Source organism: Mobula hypostoma, chromosome 28 (genome assembly GCF_963921235.1).
Source record: "Mobula hypostoma chromosome 28, sMobHyp1.1, whole genome shotgun sequence".
NCBI lineage: Eukaryota > Metazoa > Chordata > Chondrichthyes > Myliobatiformes > Myliobatidae > Mobula > Mobula hypostoma.
In genome coordinates, this window is record NC_086124.1 from 25934111 (window position 1) to 25953108 (window position 18998).

General features: G+C 45.7%; 1 protein-coding gene across 1 annotated transcript in view; it reads right to left on the bottom strand.

Moving 5' to 3' along the window:
* The window catches only part of LOC134338997 (structural maintenance of chromosomes protein 1A), a 60445-nt gene extending 41856 nt beyond the window's left edge, over positions 1–18589 (bottom strand). The window contains exons 1-7 of the mRNA XM_063035223.1: positions 18384–18589; positions 14657–14845; positions 12214–12326; positions 9753–9956; positions 8168–8406; positions 3405–3663; positions 2311–2451 (exon numbers count right to left, since the gene is read on the bottom strand). Coding sequence (XP_062891293.1) covers positions 2311–2451; positions 3405–3663; positions 8168–8406; positions 9753–9956; positions 12214–12326; positions 14657–14845; positions 18384–18492 — 1254 coding nt within the window. The 5' untranslated portion in view covers positions 18493–18589. The remainder of the gene's footprint in view (positions 1–2310; positions 2452–3404; positions 3664–8167; positions 8407–9752; positions 9957–12213; positions 12327–14656; positions 14846–18383) is intronic.
* Positions 18590–18998: the final 409 nt, after the last annotated feature.

Below are 18998 nucleotides of genomic sequence, written 5' to 3' on the forward strand. Positions count from 1 at the left end.
TTACTGAAATCTTCCACGAATCGGAACTTAAGATCCGAAAAATCAATGAAACCTTTAGATCGAGCGAATCGAAACAGTCTCTCCTTGTCTTGAAAGTAATGAAAACGTAAGATAACATGCCTCGGTCTATCTGACCTAGACGAGTATGATGGGATTCTGTGAACACGATCCAGTAGCGGTGGTTGGTCAGGAAATACAGTAGGGAATGCATCTTTTAAAAGTTGGGAGAAATATTTCATAGGGTTGTTAGCTTCCACGGCTTCCCTGACGCCAATCATTCGTAAATTCTGCCGTCGCATTCTAGATTCCAAGTCAGAGTTTTTAAAAGTCAAAAAGTCAAGTTTCTTCTTCATTACATTAATTGTTTCTTCGACTTTCCCCATCTTAAGCTCACTTTGTTGCGCGGATTTTTGAAGATCAGATATAGCCGACTGATGTTCCGCAATACATGTTTGCATCTTATCAATTAAATCGGCAATTTTCTGGAACTTAGTTGAGATTTCCGTATGAATCAGGTCTTTAACAAAGCCCATAATTTCTGTACGAATCATCTCCCTAACAGAGGTTGAAATTTCCCTCTGAATTAACTCCGATATCGCTTTCAAAGTCACCGGTGATTCAGTCGGAGGGAGATCCGTAGCTTTCGGTTTAACCGGAGGTTTACCATCCTTGCCGTCTTTCCCGTTCTTAGACATAGCCGATCTCAATATCATCCAATTGTCAGAGAATTCAGTTTAATTCAAAGTATTGTAAAAATTGATGCCTTAATAGTTAATTAAAGTATAGCTGACCATAGAGAGAAAAAACTCAGAGGTAATGGAGCGAGTCAAGAACGCGACTTCACTCCATGAGCGCTACCGGAAGTCCACTCGGAATTTTAGTTTTCCACTGCAGCACCGATGGTAAGAGGCAGAAGGTCATTGAATATTGAGACACCTAGATAGAGTGGACATAGAGAGGATGTTTCCAATAGTGGAGGTCAAGGACCAGAGGGCACAGCCTCAGAATAGAAGGACATACATTTGGAGCAGAGATGAGGAGGAATTTCTTTAACCAGAGAGTGGTGAATCTGTGGAATTCATTGCCACGGGCAACAGTCAAGAGAAGTTTGGATAAATACATTGATAGGAGGGGTAGTTTTACTTTGAACTTATAAATTTCAATCCTTTATTATATCAGGATAACACCAGCTGGATGGAAAACCTAGATGGAGTGGACGGGAGACTATGTCTCCTATAATTGGGGAGTCCAGGACCAGAGGGCACAGCCTCAGAATACAAGGATGTCACTTTAGAACAAAGACGAAGAGTAATTGCTTTAGCCAGAGGGCAGCAAATCTGTGGAATTCACTGCCACAGACGGCCAAGTCATTGGGCGTATTTGAAGTGGAGGATGATTAGTAAGAGTGTCAAAGATTACGGGGAGAAGGCAGGAGAATGGGGTGAAGAGGAATAACAGATCAGCCATGATAGAATGGCAGAACAGACTGGATGGGCAGAATGGCCTGATTCTTCTCCTATGTCTTATGGTCACACTGTATAAAACTCTGGTTAGGCCTCTAAAACTTCACCTTGTGACACTCTGGCCACCATTCCAGAAGGAGCAATTGCCCTGGGGAGGCTGCAGAGTGTTACGAAAATGCTGCCAGGACCGGGCTGGATTTTTGGGTTTGTCTGGGATTGATTTTGAATGAGAGAAGACTGCGGGGCAAATGTAAATGGATATTATGAAGACTTGATCGGGTGAACAGAAAGGAAGATTTCTTTGAAGCAGGGAAAAGATCATTAGAGGACATGGAACAAAGAGAGAGGATGTAAAGCGTTAAGCTACCTTGATTTGCCAACCAGGAGTGGTGGGAAGCAGTCAGCGAGGGAGGGCATGGACAGAAGAATGCAGGTGTAGCAAGATGCAGAACAAGAAGGAATGCCTGGCAGGTCAGACTGGGTACAGCTTCCACTCCCAGAGGGGAAAAACAGGTGAACCTTACAACTTCAGATAACTCAGTTTGTAGAAATAGGCCATTGTACTGTTCTCACCTGCACAATATTCCCTCAGGGAGATAGCATGCAATGGGCAGGACGATCTCCTCCCCAACCGTACAGAAACACGGGAAGTAATAGGAGACATAATGAACAAGGCACCTCCTACCAGTAATCAGCACAACATTGTGGGCCGAACGGTTTGGACTGTGCTGTAAAGTTCAATCATGCCTGACGATCTCAGGACTGCTACTTCGCACATGCATGATCACATGTTAGAGACAGGCTCGCATCTGTCAGCCTCTTCCTGAGCACCGAGTTCAGAACCTACCTCCGTCTCCACTTTCTTCCTCTCCTCCAGGTCCAGGCGATCCTGGTCGGCCTTCTGGTCTCGGTTGAATTTCTCCAGCTCCTGAGCCAGGGTGGCGGCCCGCTTGCTGGCTTCCTCCTTCAGCCGATGGTATTTTTTCACCTGTAGAAATCCGGGTGGTGGTGAAAAAAATGTCAGAGACAGATTGACTCTCCCAAACTGCCCTCGGGCAACACTGACAAACATTTCCAACTACAGATCTTTAAAATAAGTCCACAGCAAAAGAAAGCACAATGGATTTAACTACAGTACAGACACAGATCCTTCGGCCCATCTAGTCTATACCAAACCATTAATCTGCCTAGTCCCAACAATCTGCAACTGCACCATTGCCCTCCACACTCCATCTCTTCTGTGTACTAACTCTAACTTCTCTTAAATGTTGCAGTCGAAGCCATACCCACCACCCTCATGTTCCCCATAAAAATGTCAACTTTCACTCTTAATCCATGACCTTTAGATCTAATCTAACCCAACCCTCAGTGGAAAAAGCCTGCTTGCATTTACCTTCTCTGTACCTCTCATACTTCTCTGTATCTCTGTCAAATCTCTCATTCTCTTACACTCCAGGGAATAAACTCTTAACCTATTCAACCTTTCTCATTAACTCAGGTGCTCCAGTCCCAGAAACATCACTGTGATCATCTCAGTACTCTTTCAAACTTCATGAAATCTTTCCTGTACGTAGGTGATCAGAACTACACACAATACTCCAGATTAGCCTACACTAAGTCTTATACAACTTCAACATAACACCCAACTCAATACTCGAAAATGTTGAGTGTATGTCTTCAGCCCTTGCCTCGTCTGAAACTGTGGACTGGTGCGTGTTCCCTCAATTGTCTACAATCAATTCCTTGGTCTTACTGCTGTTGAGTGAAAGTCTCTCAGATTAAGAATCAAGCAATAACAAAAAAAATCAAGACAAAAAAACAACAAAACGCAGCACTTTCCCATCCCCTGCCATTCAGACCGGCCTCCAGCCACAGGACAGGCTGCCTCCGGGCCTCCAGCCCTTGTCCCCTGACCTGACTCACCGTCACACCACACCTTACCTGGTTCTCTTCGAGCTGCAGATCCCGGCCCTGGCTCTGGCTCTCTTCCTCCATCCGCTCCTCAAACTCCTGCCGCGCCTTCTCCACCGCCTGCGTCTCCTGCTCCAGCTCGTCCATGTCTGCTTTGCGCTTCTTGTACTGCTTCTGCGCGTTCTGCAGCGACTTCTTGGCGGACTCCAGCTTCTTGATCTTGTGCGACGTGTTCTCCTTGGCCTTGATGTACTGCGGCCGCTTCTGGTTCAGCTCCGCGTCCTTCTCCCTGAAAGGCGGGGGGGAGGAGTGGGGGTGAACTGACTGAGGCGGTGGGGCGGCGGCAGGGGGAGGGCTGGTAGTGGGTACATTGCAAGCTCCCAGAGCCAGGGAGAATACAGTTGGCAACATTATCGCAAGACCCTACAGAGGATAGTAAAAACTGTCGAGAGAATCACTGTGGTCCCCTCCCTATTTATGACATGTACTGGGAACGTCGCAAAGGACCCAAGGCATTACTGAGGATCCCTACCACCCACCCCACAATTTCCTTGGCCCACTCCTGTCAGGAAGGAGGTAGCACCTGGACCTGGACCGTCAGACTGGGTTAACAGTTACTTCCCTCATGTTGCAAGACTAACGAACGCCCTGCCACCACTGAGGTGGCATCACTAGGACAGCGAGCTGTTTAATGTTAACCTGTGCTGTGCACTACATGCATTCTGAATTACATTTTATTCACTTATTTATGCTAACATCTTGTGCTGTGAGCGATGGATGTGTTGTGGGGGCATTATGGTCCGAAGGAACGTTGCTTCATTTCGTTGTATACGTACAGTCAGATGACAACAAACTTGAACTGAAGATGGGTAGCTAGCCTGGAAACAGACAGCCAAACTTAGGTAGGAAAAGCTCAATGCTAGCTCCTTACAGAACTCACACTGAAACCAGCCTCTCCCTACATGGACGCATTGTGGCTCGGTGCAGCAACAATGCCCTTGAATGGAAAATCCTAAAAAATATAGTGAATACAGCTCAGTCCAGCACACGTAAAGCCCTCCCACCACTGAGAACATCTACACGAAACACTCGCAGGAATGTAGCGTCCATCATCAGAGACCTCTGCCACCCAGGCCACGCTCTCTGTGTGGTGGCACAGGAGCTCAGAAACCACACCACCAGGTCAAGATCAGTTATTACTCCTCAACCATCAGACTCTTGAATCAGTGGGGATAACATCACTCATCCCCACCATGAACTGTTCCCACAGTCTATGGACTCACTTTCAAGAATTCTTCATGTGACGTTCTCAATATTTATTTATTATTATTTATTTTTCTTTTGTATTTCTAGTTTATTGTCTTTTGCACATTCGTTGTTTGTTTGCCCCGTTGGTGCGGTCTTCCACTGATTTTATTATGGTTATTATTATTATTTAAGAAAAAGAAATCTCAGGGTTGTATATGGCGACATATGTACCTTGATAATAAATTTACTTTGAACAAGATCCTGAGAGGACACAAATATTTAAGGGGAACCTGAGGGGGATCGTTTTCACTCAGAGGATGGTGAGAGTGTGGAACCAGCTGCCAGCGAAGGTGGTAGATGCAGTTTCAACTGCAACAGTTGATAGAAGTTTGGGTAAGAACATGGATGGGAGATGTATGGAAGGCCATGGTCCAGGTGCAGTTCAATGGGACTAAACAGAACAGCTTGGCACAGGATGGATGAAAGGCTACAAAGGTTAGGGCATCAAGTTGCAACTGTACATTGACACACACACCAGTCCTCATCGAGGGATCAGAAGTGGAAAGGGTGAGCAATTTCAAGCTCCTGGGTGTCAAGATCTCTGAGGATCTAACCTGGGCCCAACACATCGATGCAGCTACAAAGGAAGCACGACAGCAACTATATTTCATTCGGAGTTTGAGGAGATTTGGTCTGTCACCAAAAGACACTCGCAAATTTCTACAGATCTACTGTGGAGAGCATTCTAACTGGCTTCATCGCCATCTGGTATGGAAGGGCCACTGCACAGGACTGAAATAAGCTGCAGAAAGTTGTTAACTTAGTCAGTTCCATCATGACACTAGTCTCCCCAGCATCCAGGACGTCCTCAAGGACCCTATCACCAAAGACCTGTACTCTCTTATTACTACCATCAGGGTGGAGGTACAGGAGCCTGAAAGCACACACTCAATGATTCAGGGAAAACAACTTCCCCTCTGCCATCAGATTTCTGAATGGACTTTGAACCCATGAACACGACCTCACTGCTTTTTTTAAGTTTCTATTTTTGCACTTTTTAAACTTCACTTGCATGTATATATACAGTGCCGATAAAAACACAAAATAATTGATAGCACATGTATTCGCCCTCTTTAATATGACACACCAAATCATCACTGGTGCAGACAGTTGGTTTTAGAAGTCACATAATTAGTTAAATGGAAATCTCCTGTGTGCAGTCAAGGCTCTTCAAATAACTGTAGTACAAATACACCTGTATCTGGAAGGTCCAACGGCTGGTGAGTCAGTATCGTGGCAAAAACTACACCATGAAGATAAAAGAACACTCCAAGCAACTCCACAAAAAAGGTTATTGAAAAGCACAAGTCAGGAGATGGATACAAGAATATTTTCAAGTCACTGAATATCCCTTGGAGTACAGTTAAGTCAATCATCAAAAATGGAAAGAATATGGCACAGGTGTAAATCTGCCCAGAGCAGGCCGTCCTCAGAAACTGAGTGACAGTGCAAGAAGGGGACTGGTGAGGGAGGCCACCAAGAGACCTATGACAACTCTGGAGGAGTTACAAGCTTCAGTGGCTAAGTTGGGAGAGACGGCACATACAACTGTTACCCAGGTGCTTCAACAGTCACAGCTTTATGGGAAAGCCACTGTTGGAAAAAAAAATTCACATGAAATCTCAGCTAGAGTTTGCCTGAAGGCATGTAGGAGACACTGAAGTCAGCTGGAAGAAGGTAATATGGTCTGATGAATCCAAAACTGAGCTTTCTGGCCATCAGACTAAACACTACCTTTGGCGTAAGCCAAACACCGCACATCACTAAAAACATACCATCCCTACCGTGAAGCATGGTGGTGGCTGCATCATGCTGTGGGATGCTTCACTGCAGCAGGCCCTGGAAGGCTTGTGAAGGTACAGGGTAAAATGAATACAGAAAAATACAAGGAAATCCTGGAGGAAAACCTGATGCAGTCTGCAAGAGAACTGCGACTTGGGAGAAAGTATGTCCTCCAGCGAGACAATGACCCCAAGCATAAGACAAAGCTTCACAGGAATGGCTTAAAAACAACAAAGTTAATGCCCTGGAGTGGCCAGATCAGAGTCCACACCTCAGTTCAATTGAGAATTTGTGGCTGGAACTAAAGGGCTGTTCACTCACAATCCCCATGCAATCCGACAGAACTTGAGCAGTTGTGTAAAGAAGAATGGGGAAAAATTGCAGTGTCTAGATATGCAAAGCTCATAGAGACCTATCCACACAGATTCAAGGCTGTAATTGCTTGACTTGAAGGAGGCTGAATACTTATGCAATCAATTATTTTCTGTTTTATTGTTGTAATTAATTTAGATCACTTTGTACAGATGTGTTTTCACTTTGACACGAAAGACTCTTTCTGTTAATCAGTGTCAAAAAGCGCCAAATTAAATCCACTGTGATTTCATATTGTAAAGCTTCCATGGGGGTGTGAACACAGTTTATAGGCACTGTACTCACTGTAATTTAGTTTTTATGTACTGCAATGACTTGCTGCATCATAACAAATTTCACAGCATATGCCAGTGACATTAAACTTGACTCTGATCATTGGTTAGATCACACCTGTGTACAGTTCTGGCCGTCACACAAGATGGATGTGATAAAATCAAGAGGGTGCAGGAGAGATTCACCAAGGTGCTGCCTGGAATGGAGGGCCAGAGATTTGAGGAGAGGTTTGTTTGTTCTTCCTGGGAAGAAGTCTGAGGGGCAACCTTACAGAGGTTTATAAAATCACATGGGGCAGAGAGAATGGCCTTTTCCCCAGGACTGTAGGACTGTAGAGGAGGAGGCCAAGTTTTTCCCCACGCAGAGGGCGATGGGTATGTGGAACAAGCTTCCAGAGGAAGTGGTTGATGCAGGTACAATAGCATCATTTAGGAGACTGAGGGGAAATTTGATTGAGTCTAGAGCAAGAGGGGTCAGATTTAAAGTTAGAGGGGAGAAATATAAAGGAGATCCTAGGCAGAGGGTGATGGGAGTGCGGAACGAGCTGCCACAGGAAGAGGTTGAGGCAGGTACAATTACCTAATAAAGAGTCCTTAAAGTAAGACAATTGGTTTTGGGAATATAAATTATTCACACAATCAATCATCTTACTGTAAGAACTCTTTATCTTGTTATTTCATGTTCTTGTTATTTATATGTGCACAGTTTGTCGTTTTCTGCACTCTGATTGATCTTTCATCGATCCTGTTATAGTTGGTATTCTATAGATTTGCTAAGTATGGCCACAGGAAAATGAATCGCAGGATTGTATTTGGTGACATGCGGATAATAAAATTTAATTTGAGCTTTACCTGGATAGGAAAGTTTTAGGGGGATGTGGGCCAAACGCAGGTGAATGGGGCTGGCACAGACAGGAATCACGGTCAGCATGGAAACACTAGCAGAAGGGCCTGCATTGGTGCCACAGTGCTCTATGACTGTGACAAACACAGACTCTTACGAAGGGAGCCTCCAACCTCAATGGTTGAGAGGCAGCAGGGGGGTGGTCAGACACCTACTTGATCTCCTTCTCGATCTGCTGCTGCTCCCGCATCAGCTTGCCCAGCTCCTTCTTCTGCACCTTCAGCTCCTCCTCCACCTTGTCCATGCGCTTCTTGTCCTTCTCGATCTCCTTGTTGCGGGAGGTGAGGTCCTTGCTGAGCCGCTCGATCTCCGACTCGTTGTGGAAGAGCTTGAAGAGCTGCAGCTGGACCTGGGCTCGCGCCAGCTCGTCCTTCAGCCGCTGGTATCGCTCGGCCTGGGGGTGCAGGCAAGAAGTGAGGGACAGAGAAAGCTAGGGCAACGCTTGCAGTATCAGTTGGTCACTGGCATTATTGTATATTTAATATTTCAATAATAATTGAGTGATCTTGTGTATGTGTATTTGAATGAGATATATATATTGATTACACATTCTTGTTCGCTTAAATAATTATTTATGGGTTTTGTTTAAAATATGTTAATTGCATACATCATCATGTGATACATACGCAAGTTCGACCTGCATTCTCAAAATCTCATGTCTTCCTTTGAATTAGTTTAATACCCTGAAGCTACAAGGCACAACAGATGTGTTGTCTGAAAGGTGGGGAGGAGGGCCGCAGCAGGAGTGGGAAGAAGTGAGGGACGGAGAAAGCTGGGGCAATGCCTAACCATTTGTTTTCTGTTTGTATGGCATATTTATATAATTCTAATAAAGTGATATCTTGCGGTTTAATACGTGTACAGTGACCCCCTTTGTGAACATATGCAGATGCCCTGCGTTGAATCAGTAAAGAAAATGGAGCGAACTTTAAAATAACTTCAAGGAATCATCCACTGCCAGCTGTAGTTTCTATTGATTATGAAGAGTTCTCTTTTGAAGGGCAACTGATTGCACAATAGGTGGTTTGAACCTACACGGGACTATGTCCGAAACTGCTGTTAAGTTCTGTATAAAAACTGCATTCCCCTGTTCAAACTTCAGAAAATTGAGATGACCGGGGCGATGCTGTTCTCTAGGTGCACAAGTAAATAGGGTGTGACCGCTGAACAAGTATGAGTTTTCGGAGTCTGCTTAATCAGTGGTTGAGCAGGGTCTTAATTTGGCACAGGAAACAGTTCTGGGGTGAAGGGAGAGCATCCTAGGCACAACCTGTCTCCTGCTTATTTTAACGGAACTACAAAAGTTTATTCACTACCTAAAGTACATATTAGAATCAGGGGTTCAAAAAAAACTGTTAACTACTTCAAATTAAAATACGACTACTATTATCTGCAATACACTCAATTCCCTGGGAGGCCCAGCTTTCTTGGAAATTTCCCACTGAGACAACATGCTCCTTCTACGAGGACACCCGGGCACAGACGTAGCCCCGGACAAGGGGCAGGCAGTCGGCTCTTGCAAAGACCGTGACTCCCCACCACCTGGACTCCAGTGGTTTGGTCAGGCCCAGGACAGCAACTGAGTAACGAAAGATCAGGAGCAAAGGAGTGAAGTGCAGCCAGAACTTGAGGAGCAGTTCAGATATGCGAATGGGAAGGCTGCAATCTCTCACACTCCATATATACATGACATACCATGCGCTCTCAGCCACAGAGAGGACAGGTGAATGGGGTGCCTACCTCCTCCTTCTCCTGCTTGGCCTCTTTGCGTTCCGCCGCGATGTTCTTCTTGCGGTGGTAGTTGAACTGCGTGTCCTCCTCTGCCTTCACCATCTCCTTCTTCCGCTTGTCATACTCGCTGGCGAGCTCACCCGACCGGCTGATCTCCTCGAAGAGCGCCGTGCGCTCCTTGGGGTTCTTCATGGCGATTGACTCCACCGCGCCCTGTGGAACGAGACCCCCTCAGTTACACAGAGAACGATTAGAAGTACTGTGAGTGTCACTGACAGGAAGGACCGTGCTCGAGGAGTGCCGAGATTCACCAGGACTTCGCCTGGATTGTTGCATTCTAATTACAAGGATCACTGGGTTTGTTTCATTAGGAGAGAGGGAAGAGGCTGACTGAGCATACAAAATTGGAATTAAATAAGGTAAAGAATCAAATTCTTTTCCCCATGGCAGGATTATCCAAGACAAGAGGGAGGCAGAGGGGAATACACACAAAAAGATGGAGGAACAGAGCATGTCAGGCAGCTTCTATGAAGGGGAAATAAATGGTCAATGTTTCGGGCTGAGACCTTTCATCAGGACTGGAAAGGAAGGAGACAGAAGAAGGGGTCAGGGGTGGGGTAGTACAAGCTAGCAGGTGATAGGTGAGAGCAGATGAGGGGGTGGAAGGGCCGGGAGAATGAAGTGAGGAGCTGTGCAAGGATAGGTGGAAGAAGTGAAGGGCTGAAGAAGGAATACGTTAAGAGAGGACAGTGGACCATGGAAAAGTGGGAAGGGCACAAGCAACACACACAAAATGCAAGAGGAACTCAGCAGGCCAGGCAGCATCTATGCAAAAAAGTACAGTCAACGTTTCACACGGCAGGACGCAAGGAACCAGAGGAAGGAGCCTCCATTCCCAGTTTCTTACTTCATTTCCTCTCCCCCACCCACCCAGCTTCCCCCTAACTTGGCCTCACCTATCGCCTGCCAACTTGCACACCACCTACTCCCATCTTCTTATTCTGGCTTCTACGCCTCCCTGCCACCTTCCTTTCCAGTGCAGACGAAGGGCCTCAGCTTGAGACTGAAACACCGACTACTTCCCTCCGTAGATACTGCCTGACTTGCTGAGTTTCTCCGGCATTTTGTGTGCGTGGCTCCATATTTACAGCATCGGCATTATCTTGTGTTTAGGATTTAGAGACTAATTAAAGAAAAGATCTGAAAACCAGCTTTATTTATCAAATGTACATCGAATCACAGGTAGCACGGCGGCGCAGTTAACACAACGCTTTACAGTACTAGCGACCGGGATTCAATTCCCACCACTGTCTGTAAAGAATTTGTACGTTCTCCCCATGACTGCACAGGTTTCCTCTGGGCGCTCTGGTTTCCTCCCACCGTCCGGCTGGTAGGTTCATTGTCCCATGCGTTGGCTGGGATCAAACTGGGGATTGCTAGCCTGTACAGTTCGAAGGGTTGGAAGGGCATATTCATGTGGTATCTCATTAAATACAGCAAAATGAGTCATTTGCGTCAAATCAGTGAAGACTGCACCGGGGGCAGCCCACAAGTATCACACTTCCGGAGCCAACCTGGCATGCTCACAACTCACTAAACCTAACCCTGTATGTCTTTGGAATGTGGAAGAAAACCTGAGGAAATCCATGTAGTGATGGGGGAAGTGTACAAATTCCTCACAAGAATCAAAACCCTCGATTGGTGATCACGGGCACTGTAAAGCATTGTGCCAGCTGCTACTCTGCCCACCTAGGGAAATTTAGGTATGCCCCAATTTGGGAATTTTCTGGAACGCGCTGCCTGGGAAGCCGTTCACACCATTTGTAAAGCAACGGACAGGTACTTCATTAACTGACTAATGCAGGTAAAAAGGAGTACAATGGACAGGATAAGCTTGAAGGGCCGAAGGGCGTTTCTCCTACATTCAGCAAGAGAAAACGTAACAGTGGTTTGAGCTCCAACAGAACTGAGCTTCATGTGAACTGGAGGGTACACGCTAAAATTGTTATGTTTTTTTAAAATCACACATATATCAAAACATACAGTGAAATGTACCACGTGTGTCAAATCAAATCAGCGAGGATTGTGCCATAGTTCCAGTGCCAACACACCATGCCCACAACACACTAACCACAATCCAAACGCCTTACGGTATACGGGAGGAAATCAGAGGTCCTACAGGACACTCACACAGCGATGGGGAGAGGGTACAAACTCCTTACGGAGGACGTTGGGAATTGAATTCCGCTGCGGCTGTAAGTGATCGCGCTAACCACTCAGATGCGAAATGACGCTGGGTGGGACTGGGCTGCCCACAGATAGAAACAACCAGCAGGCGTGTGGGGCGAGCGTGGTCACGGTCACGCTGATTGTCGGACACCCAGCACAGAGGGAAGGAAATGGCGGGCAAACATCAGCCAGGTGACCAGGAGGGAGGTGACTGGACTATGGCGTCGGAGAGACACCGTACCTGGAAGACCAGGAAGTTTCGAGCTTTGATGAGGATGCCCAGCTTTTCGAGCTGCTCGCTGTACTCCTGCAACGGCACCACCTTGTTGTTGATCTTGTACTCGGAGGAGGAACCTGGAGAGAGAATCACAATTAGTTCTGCAGTGATGCGGGCAGGATGGAGAGCAGCCAGGCACCTAACTGTCTTGCATGAAATATGTACCTCACACTTTAAGTCAACCTGTCAATCTTCAGGATACTCAGGACTTGTGCCAATATTATTTTGTGACTGTACAATACTGTGCTGGGTGTCGGGGTGGAGATACATCTCTACCAAAGGAGGTGTAAGGCACTCCTTCCCTCCGCAAGTCAGCAGGTCACCCCTGGGGAAGGTGTGGCACCTGCTCACCCCCCAATTGGGGTCACGTGAAGCCACGAGGGCAGGTGGCGGATGGTTGTATGAGCAGCTGGTGCAGATCACAGGTCCTGGTTATGCGACCACTGACGCCAGGCAGACAATCTCTGAAGAGTATTGATAATGGCTGGGGTCACTCGTCTTGTAAAGACTCTGCCCAGAAGAAGGCAATGGCAAACCACTTCGGTAAAAAAATTTGCCAAGAGCAATCACGGTCATGAAGGACCATGATCGGCCATGTAATATGACACGGCACACAATGAATGATCAGTATTGCGCAAAAGTCTTAGGTAGATGTAAAAAATCTATCTGTGAAGAAAACGCTTTCAAAAATAATGAAAAGTTTCTAGCTACCAAAAAAACTTACTGTGAAGAGCAGTAAATAGCAAAAAACTTAATCAGATCAATATCTAGTGTGACCACTCTTTGCCTTTAAAGCTGCATTAATTCTCTTGGGTACACAGTTGTATAGTTTTATCAGAAAAGTGGCTGCTCGGTTGTTTTAAGCATCTTGGAAAACTTGCCACTATTCTTCCGGAGAATTTGGCTGTCTCACTTGCTACCATCTCTCAAGGTAATCTCAGACAGCCTTGATGACATTACAATGATGGCTCTATACCATCTGAAACAATATTAAAAAATCTCAGGTGCCCTAGACATTTGCACGGTGCTGTATATGCTGGATTGTATCTATATGTGCTCCTTGTGACGATATGTACAATGTTTTACACCTTGGCCCCGCAGGAACAATGTTTCATTGAACTGTGTACTGTATGAGTATACCACTGAATGACAATGAACTTGAACTAAATCAAGCGTGCAAATGGCCCACTATCACAGAATAATCAACGGGGCAGAGGAGGATAGGTTGAGATTACTAAACTGCGGCAGACTACAGGGGCAAGGCAGGAGAATGGGGTCATAAAGCAGCCATGATGGAATGGTAGAGCAGACTCCATGGGAACAACTGTCTAATCCTGCTCCTACGTCTTATGGTCTTATAGGGGAGGTATGGAGTGAGAGTGGAAAGGGAAAGAGAGAAGAGGGAAGCAGAAGAGGGTGAAGCAGGATTGGGGGAATGGAAAACGGGAGGAATAACACTGCAGCTTTTCAAGGTGCCAGTGAGACCACGTGCCGAGTATTGTGGGCAGTTTTGGGCCCCTTATCTAAGAAAGGTGACACAGCACTTAACTCAAGTCTAAGGAGAATCAGGTTTATCACCACACACGTGTTATGAAATTTGTTATTTTTTGCAGCAGTACAGTGCAATACATAAAGTTACTCACAGTACTGTCCAAAAGTCTTAGGCACCCAAGATATATTTACAGCATATGCCCAAGACTTCTGCACAGTTCTGTAGTGGTGACTGCCATCAGGAGGAGGCTACACATCATCCACACCAGAACCAGACTCAGAAATGGTTTTGGTCTGTCCTGATGAAGGGTCTCGGCCCGAAACGCCGACTGTACCTCTTCCTAGAGATGCTGCCTGGCCTGCTGCGTTCACCAGCAACTTTGATGTGTGTTGCTCAAAAATGGTTTCTTTCCTCAAGCAGTACAGCTGATCGACACCTCCACCTACTAACCCACCCCTCCACACACCCCAACATTATCATTTCCTGTCAGAGTCACCTTACGTACAGACATTCCTGTGCCTAGCGTCATTTTATGGACACACAATCAATGTATATAAACTTTGTGTTATATTTATTGTGATTTTGTTTTATTATTGAGCATTCTTTATCTTATTCTGTGTTTTTTTCCTGCATCGGATCTGGAGTAACAATTATTTTGTTCTCCTTTACACTCTGCACTGGAAATGACATTGAACAATCTTGAACTTGGCCTTGGGCGCAGCTCCAAGCCGACTCCCACTGGGTGGCTGGAGGGTTGGCCCAACCTGAAAGCCTCTAACCCACCATTACTAATGGAAGAGAATTACACCGGCTCCCACCACCACACCCGCTGCCAGCCAGGCTGGCTCGCGATCATCCGCACCGAAGGTGAATGGTATTTTAGTGGAGGACTGAACGTTCCTCAAAACAGCTCACCCACGATGACCCTGGTGAAGACTTTGTCCTCCCCGCTGTCTTCGGAGTACACCATGCTGACCAGAGCCCGGTTGGCAGCCGGCTTGCCCACCGGCGCGCCGTGGATGAGGTCCTTCAGTGTCTTCACCCGCAGGTTACTCGTCTTCTCGGCCAACACGAAGCTGATGGCGTCCATGAGGTTTGACTTTCCTGTGTGGAGGGGATACTTTCAGGTTCAGTCAGTGGTGAGGAAGGTCAATGCAACGTTAGTATTCATTTAAAGGGGACCAGAATATAAAAACCAGGATGTAATGCTGAGGCTTTAGATTAAGGTGTTGGTCAGACTGCACTTGAAGTATTGAACAGTTTTAACCATATAACCATATAAATAACAATTACAGCACGGAAACAGGCCATCTCGGCCCTTCTAGTCTGTGCCGAACTCTTACTCTCACCAAGTCCCACCGACCTGCACTCAGCCCATAACCCTCCATCCCTTTCCTGTCCATACAGCTGTCCAATTTAACTTTAAACGACAACATCGAACCTGCCTCAACCACTTCTGCTGGAAGCTCGTTCCACACAGCTACCACTCTCTGAGTAAAGAAGTTCCCCCTCATGTTACCCCTAAACTTTTGCCCTTTAACTCTCAACTCATGTCCTCTTGTTTGAATCTCCCCCACTCTCAATGGAAAAAGCCTATCCACGTCAACTCTATCAATCCCCCTCATAATTTTAAATACCTCTATCAAGTCCCCCCTCAACCTTCTACGCTCCAAAGAATAAAGACCTAACTTGTTCAACCTTACTCTGTAACTTAGCAGGTGAAACCCAGGCAACATTTTAGTAAATCTCCTCTGTACTCTCTCAATTTTACTGACATCTTTCCTATAATTCAGTGACCAGAACTGTATACAATACTCCAAATTTGGCCTCACCAATGCCTTATACAATTTCAACATTACATCCCAACTCCTATACTCAATGCTCTGATTTATAAAGGCCAGCATACCAAAAGCTTTCTTCACCACCCTATCCACATGAGATTCCACCTTCAGGGAACTATGCACCATTATTCCTAGATCCCTCTGTTCTACTGCATTCTTCAATGCCCTACCATGTATGTCCTATTTTGATTAGTCCTCCCAAAATGTAGCACCTCACATTTTTCAGCATTAAACTCCATCTGCCATCTTTCAGCCCACTCTTCTAACTGGCCTAAATCTCTCTGCAAGCTTTGAAAACCTTCCTCATCATCCACAACACCACCTATCTTAGTATCATCTGCATATTTACTAATCCAATTTACCACCCCATCATCCAGATTATTAATATATATGACAAACAACATTGGACCCAGTACAGATTCCTGAGGCACACCACTAGTCACCGGCCTCCAATCTGACACACAGTTATCCACCACTACTCTCTGGCGTCTCCCATCCAGCCACTGCTGAATCCATTTTACTACTTTGATATTAATGCCTAATGATTGAACCTTCCTAACTAACCTTCCGTGTGGAACCTTGTCAAAGGCTTTACTGAAGTCCATATGGACAACATCCACCGCTTTACCCTCGTCAACTTTCTTAGTAACCTCATCAAAAAATTCAGTAAGATTTGTCAAACATGACCTTCCACGCACAAATCCATGTTGACTGTTCCTAATCAGACCCTGTCTATCCAGATAATTATATATACCACCTCTAATAATATTTTCCATCAATCTACCCACCACTGACGTCAAACTCACAGGCCGATAATTGCTAGGTTTACTCTTAGAACCCTTTTTAAACAATGGAACCACATGAGCAATACGCCAATCCTCCAGCACCATCCCTGTTTCTAATGACATTTGAAATATTTCTGTCAGAGCCCCTGCTATTTCCACACTAACTTCCCTCAAGGTCCTAGGGAATATCTTGTCCGGCCCCGGAGACTTATCCACTTTTATATTCCTTAAAAGCACCAGTACTTCCTCTTCTTTAATTGTCATACTTTTCATAACTACCCTTCTTGTTTCCTTTACCTTACACAATTCAATATCCTTCTCCTTAGTGAATACCGAAGCAAAGAAATTGTTTAAAATCTCCCCCATCTCTTTTGGCTCCGCGCATAGCCGTCCACTCTGATACTCTAAGGGACCAATTTTATCCCTCACTATCCTTTTGCTATTAACATAACTGTAGAAACCCTTTGGATTTATTTTCACTTTATTGCCAAAGCAGCCTCATATCTTCTTTTAGCTTTTCTAATTTCTTTCTTAAGATTCTTTTTACATTCTTTATATTCCTCAAGTACCTCATTAACCCCAAGCTGCCTATATTTATTGAAGATCCCTCTCTTTTTCCGAACCAAGTTTCCAATATCCCTTGAAAACCATGGCTCTCTCAAACTTTTAACCTTTCCTTTCAACCTAACAGGAACATAAAGATCCTGCACCCTCAAAATTTCACCTTTAAATGACCTCCATTTCTGTTACATCCTTCCCATAAAACAAATTGTCCCAATCCACTCCTTCTAAATCCTTTCGCAGCTCCTCAAAGTTAGCCTTTCTCCAATCAAAAATCTCAATCCTAGGTCCAGTCCTATCCTTCTCCATAATTCCAGTTTTGGACCTCTTATGCAAGAAAAGATGTGCTGACATTGAGAGGGTCCAGAGGTTGTTTACAGGAATTACCCCCGGAATGAAAGAGTCAATAAATGAGGAGTGTTTAATGTATTTAGAAGAATAAGAGGGGATCTCATTGAAACCTACTGAATATTGAAAGGCCTAGAATGGGCATGGAGAAGATATTTCCTATGGGGGGGGGACTGGGACCAGAGGGAGAAGAAGGACATCGATTTAGAACAGAGATGAGGAGGAACTTCTTTAGCCTGAGGCTGTGAGTCTGTGGAATTCATTGCCACAGACCGCCATGGAAGCAAAGTCATTGGGCATATTTAAAGTGGAGGTTGACAGGTTGTTCATTAGTCAGGCTGTTGAAGGTTACGGGGAGAAGGCAGGACAGCGAGGTCGAGAGGGATCAGCCCAATTTTTCTATGTCTTTTGGCATGGGGGCGGGGGAAGCAACACGAAATTTAATGATCTCTCTGCTCCTCAGCAAGCCTCCCTAAGCACATTACCACCTGCCCCCCTGCCGCCAGGGAGCCGTGGGTATCGGCCCCACGTCGCCACTGTCACTTACAACCAGTAAACATCAGGAACCTTTAAACACTAAACGAGAACCCTCAAGCTGGTAAGGGCGGCATTTTAAATAATCCCTGACCTAGGAACGTGAGGGAGAGATGGTTCAAAACCCCCAGCTGGGGAATGGGGGCATTTGGCAGCCTTTGCAAAATAAAGCAGTGGAGGAGCAGAGATGGAGCCCAAAATGAGATTAGCAAAAGGAGCATTGAGATGGTGTGCGAATTCAAATAACTCCCAAAAATATGGAAGGGGGGGTTCAACCCCCCCCCAGTTTTATGATGGGGGGGCCTCCAAAAAAAATCAAGGAAAGGGGGAATTAGGAGGAAAGTGGAGTTGGGAAGCATTTAGAAATATAAGGTGACATTTCAGAAATAACTGTTATAGAGCATAGAAATAATTATATGGATTACTTCAAAAATAATACATATGTTTGCAAATATAAGAGGCTGAAATATATCTATTTTTTCAGGATTCCCGCGGGTTCCTGGAGAGTCCTCCCCCACCCCCAGCCGCGGCCTAGCGCCGCCCCTCAATCCCCGGCTTCGATTTCCGTCTCACCTGAGCCATTTGGGCCGATGATAGCCGTGAACTTTTTGAAGGGCCCGATAATCTGGCGGCCTTTGTACGACTTAAAGTTCTCGATCTCGATCAACCGCAGGAAGCCCATCGCGAAGGCGGCGATGGGGCCGAAGCGACGCCGCAAACCCGGGGCCCGCCGACGGTCGACAACAACACTCTCCCGCTTCCCGCTCCAAGCCTCGCGAGACTTCTGATCCCACGCCGGAGGTTGTAGTTCTTTTTTTTACTCCCATCATTGAAACAGCGTCCAAAAACCACAACTCCCAGAAAGCAAAGTCCAGCTTAAATTTGCGCTTGCGCATTGGCAAATCCCAGCACATAAGAACTACATCTTCCGAAATGCAAATCGCTATCCCGACACAAAACTCTATCCCCACCTTCATTGATCGCTTATTGGTTCTCCCTTCTAGTTCCATCAATAATTGGTCTACGTAAATGCCAATCTAAACCTGTATTATATATTGAGAATAGGGGTGTTATATTTAAAGGACTATGTTGGATTAGCTGTTTTCTCGCGGTAGTGCGAAAGATTAACATTCTGATGATATTAAAAAAACTGAAATGAGGTGGTTCTTAAAGAAGTTTTGGTGCAAA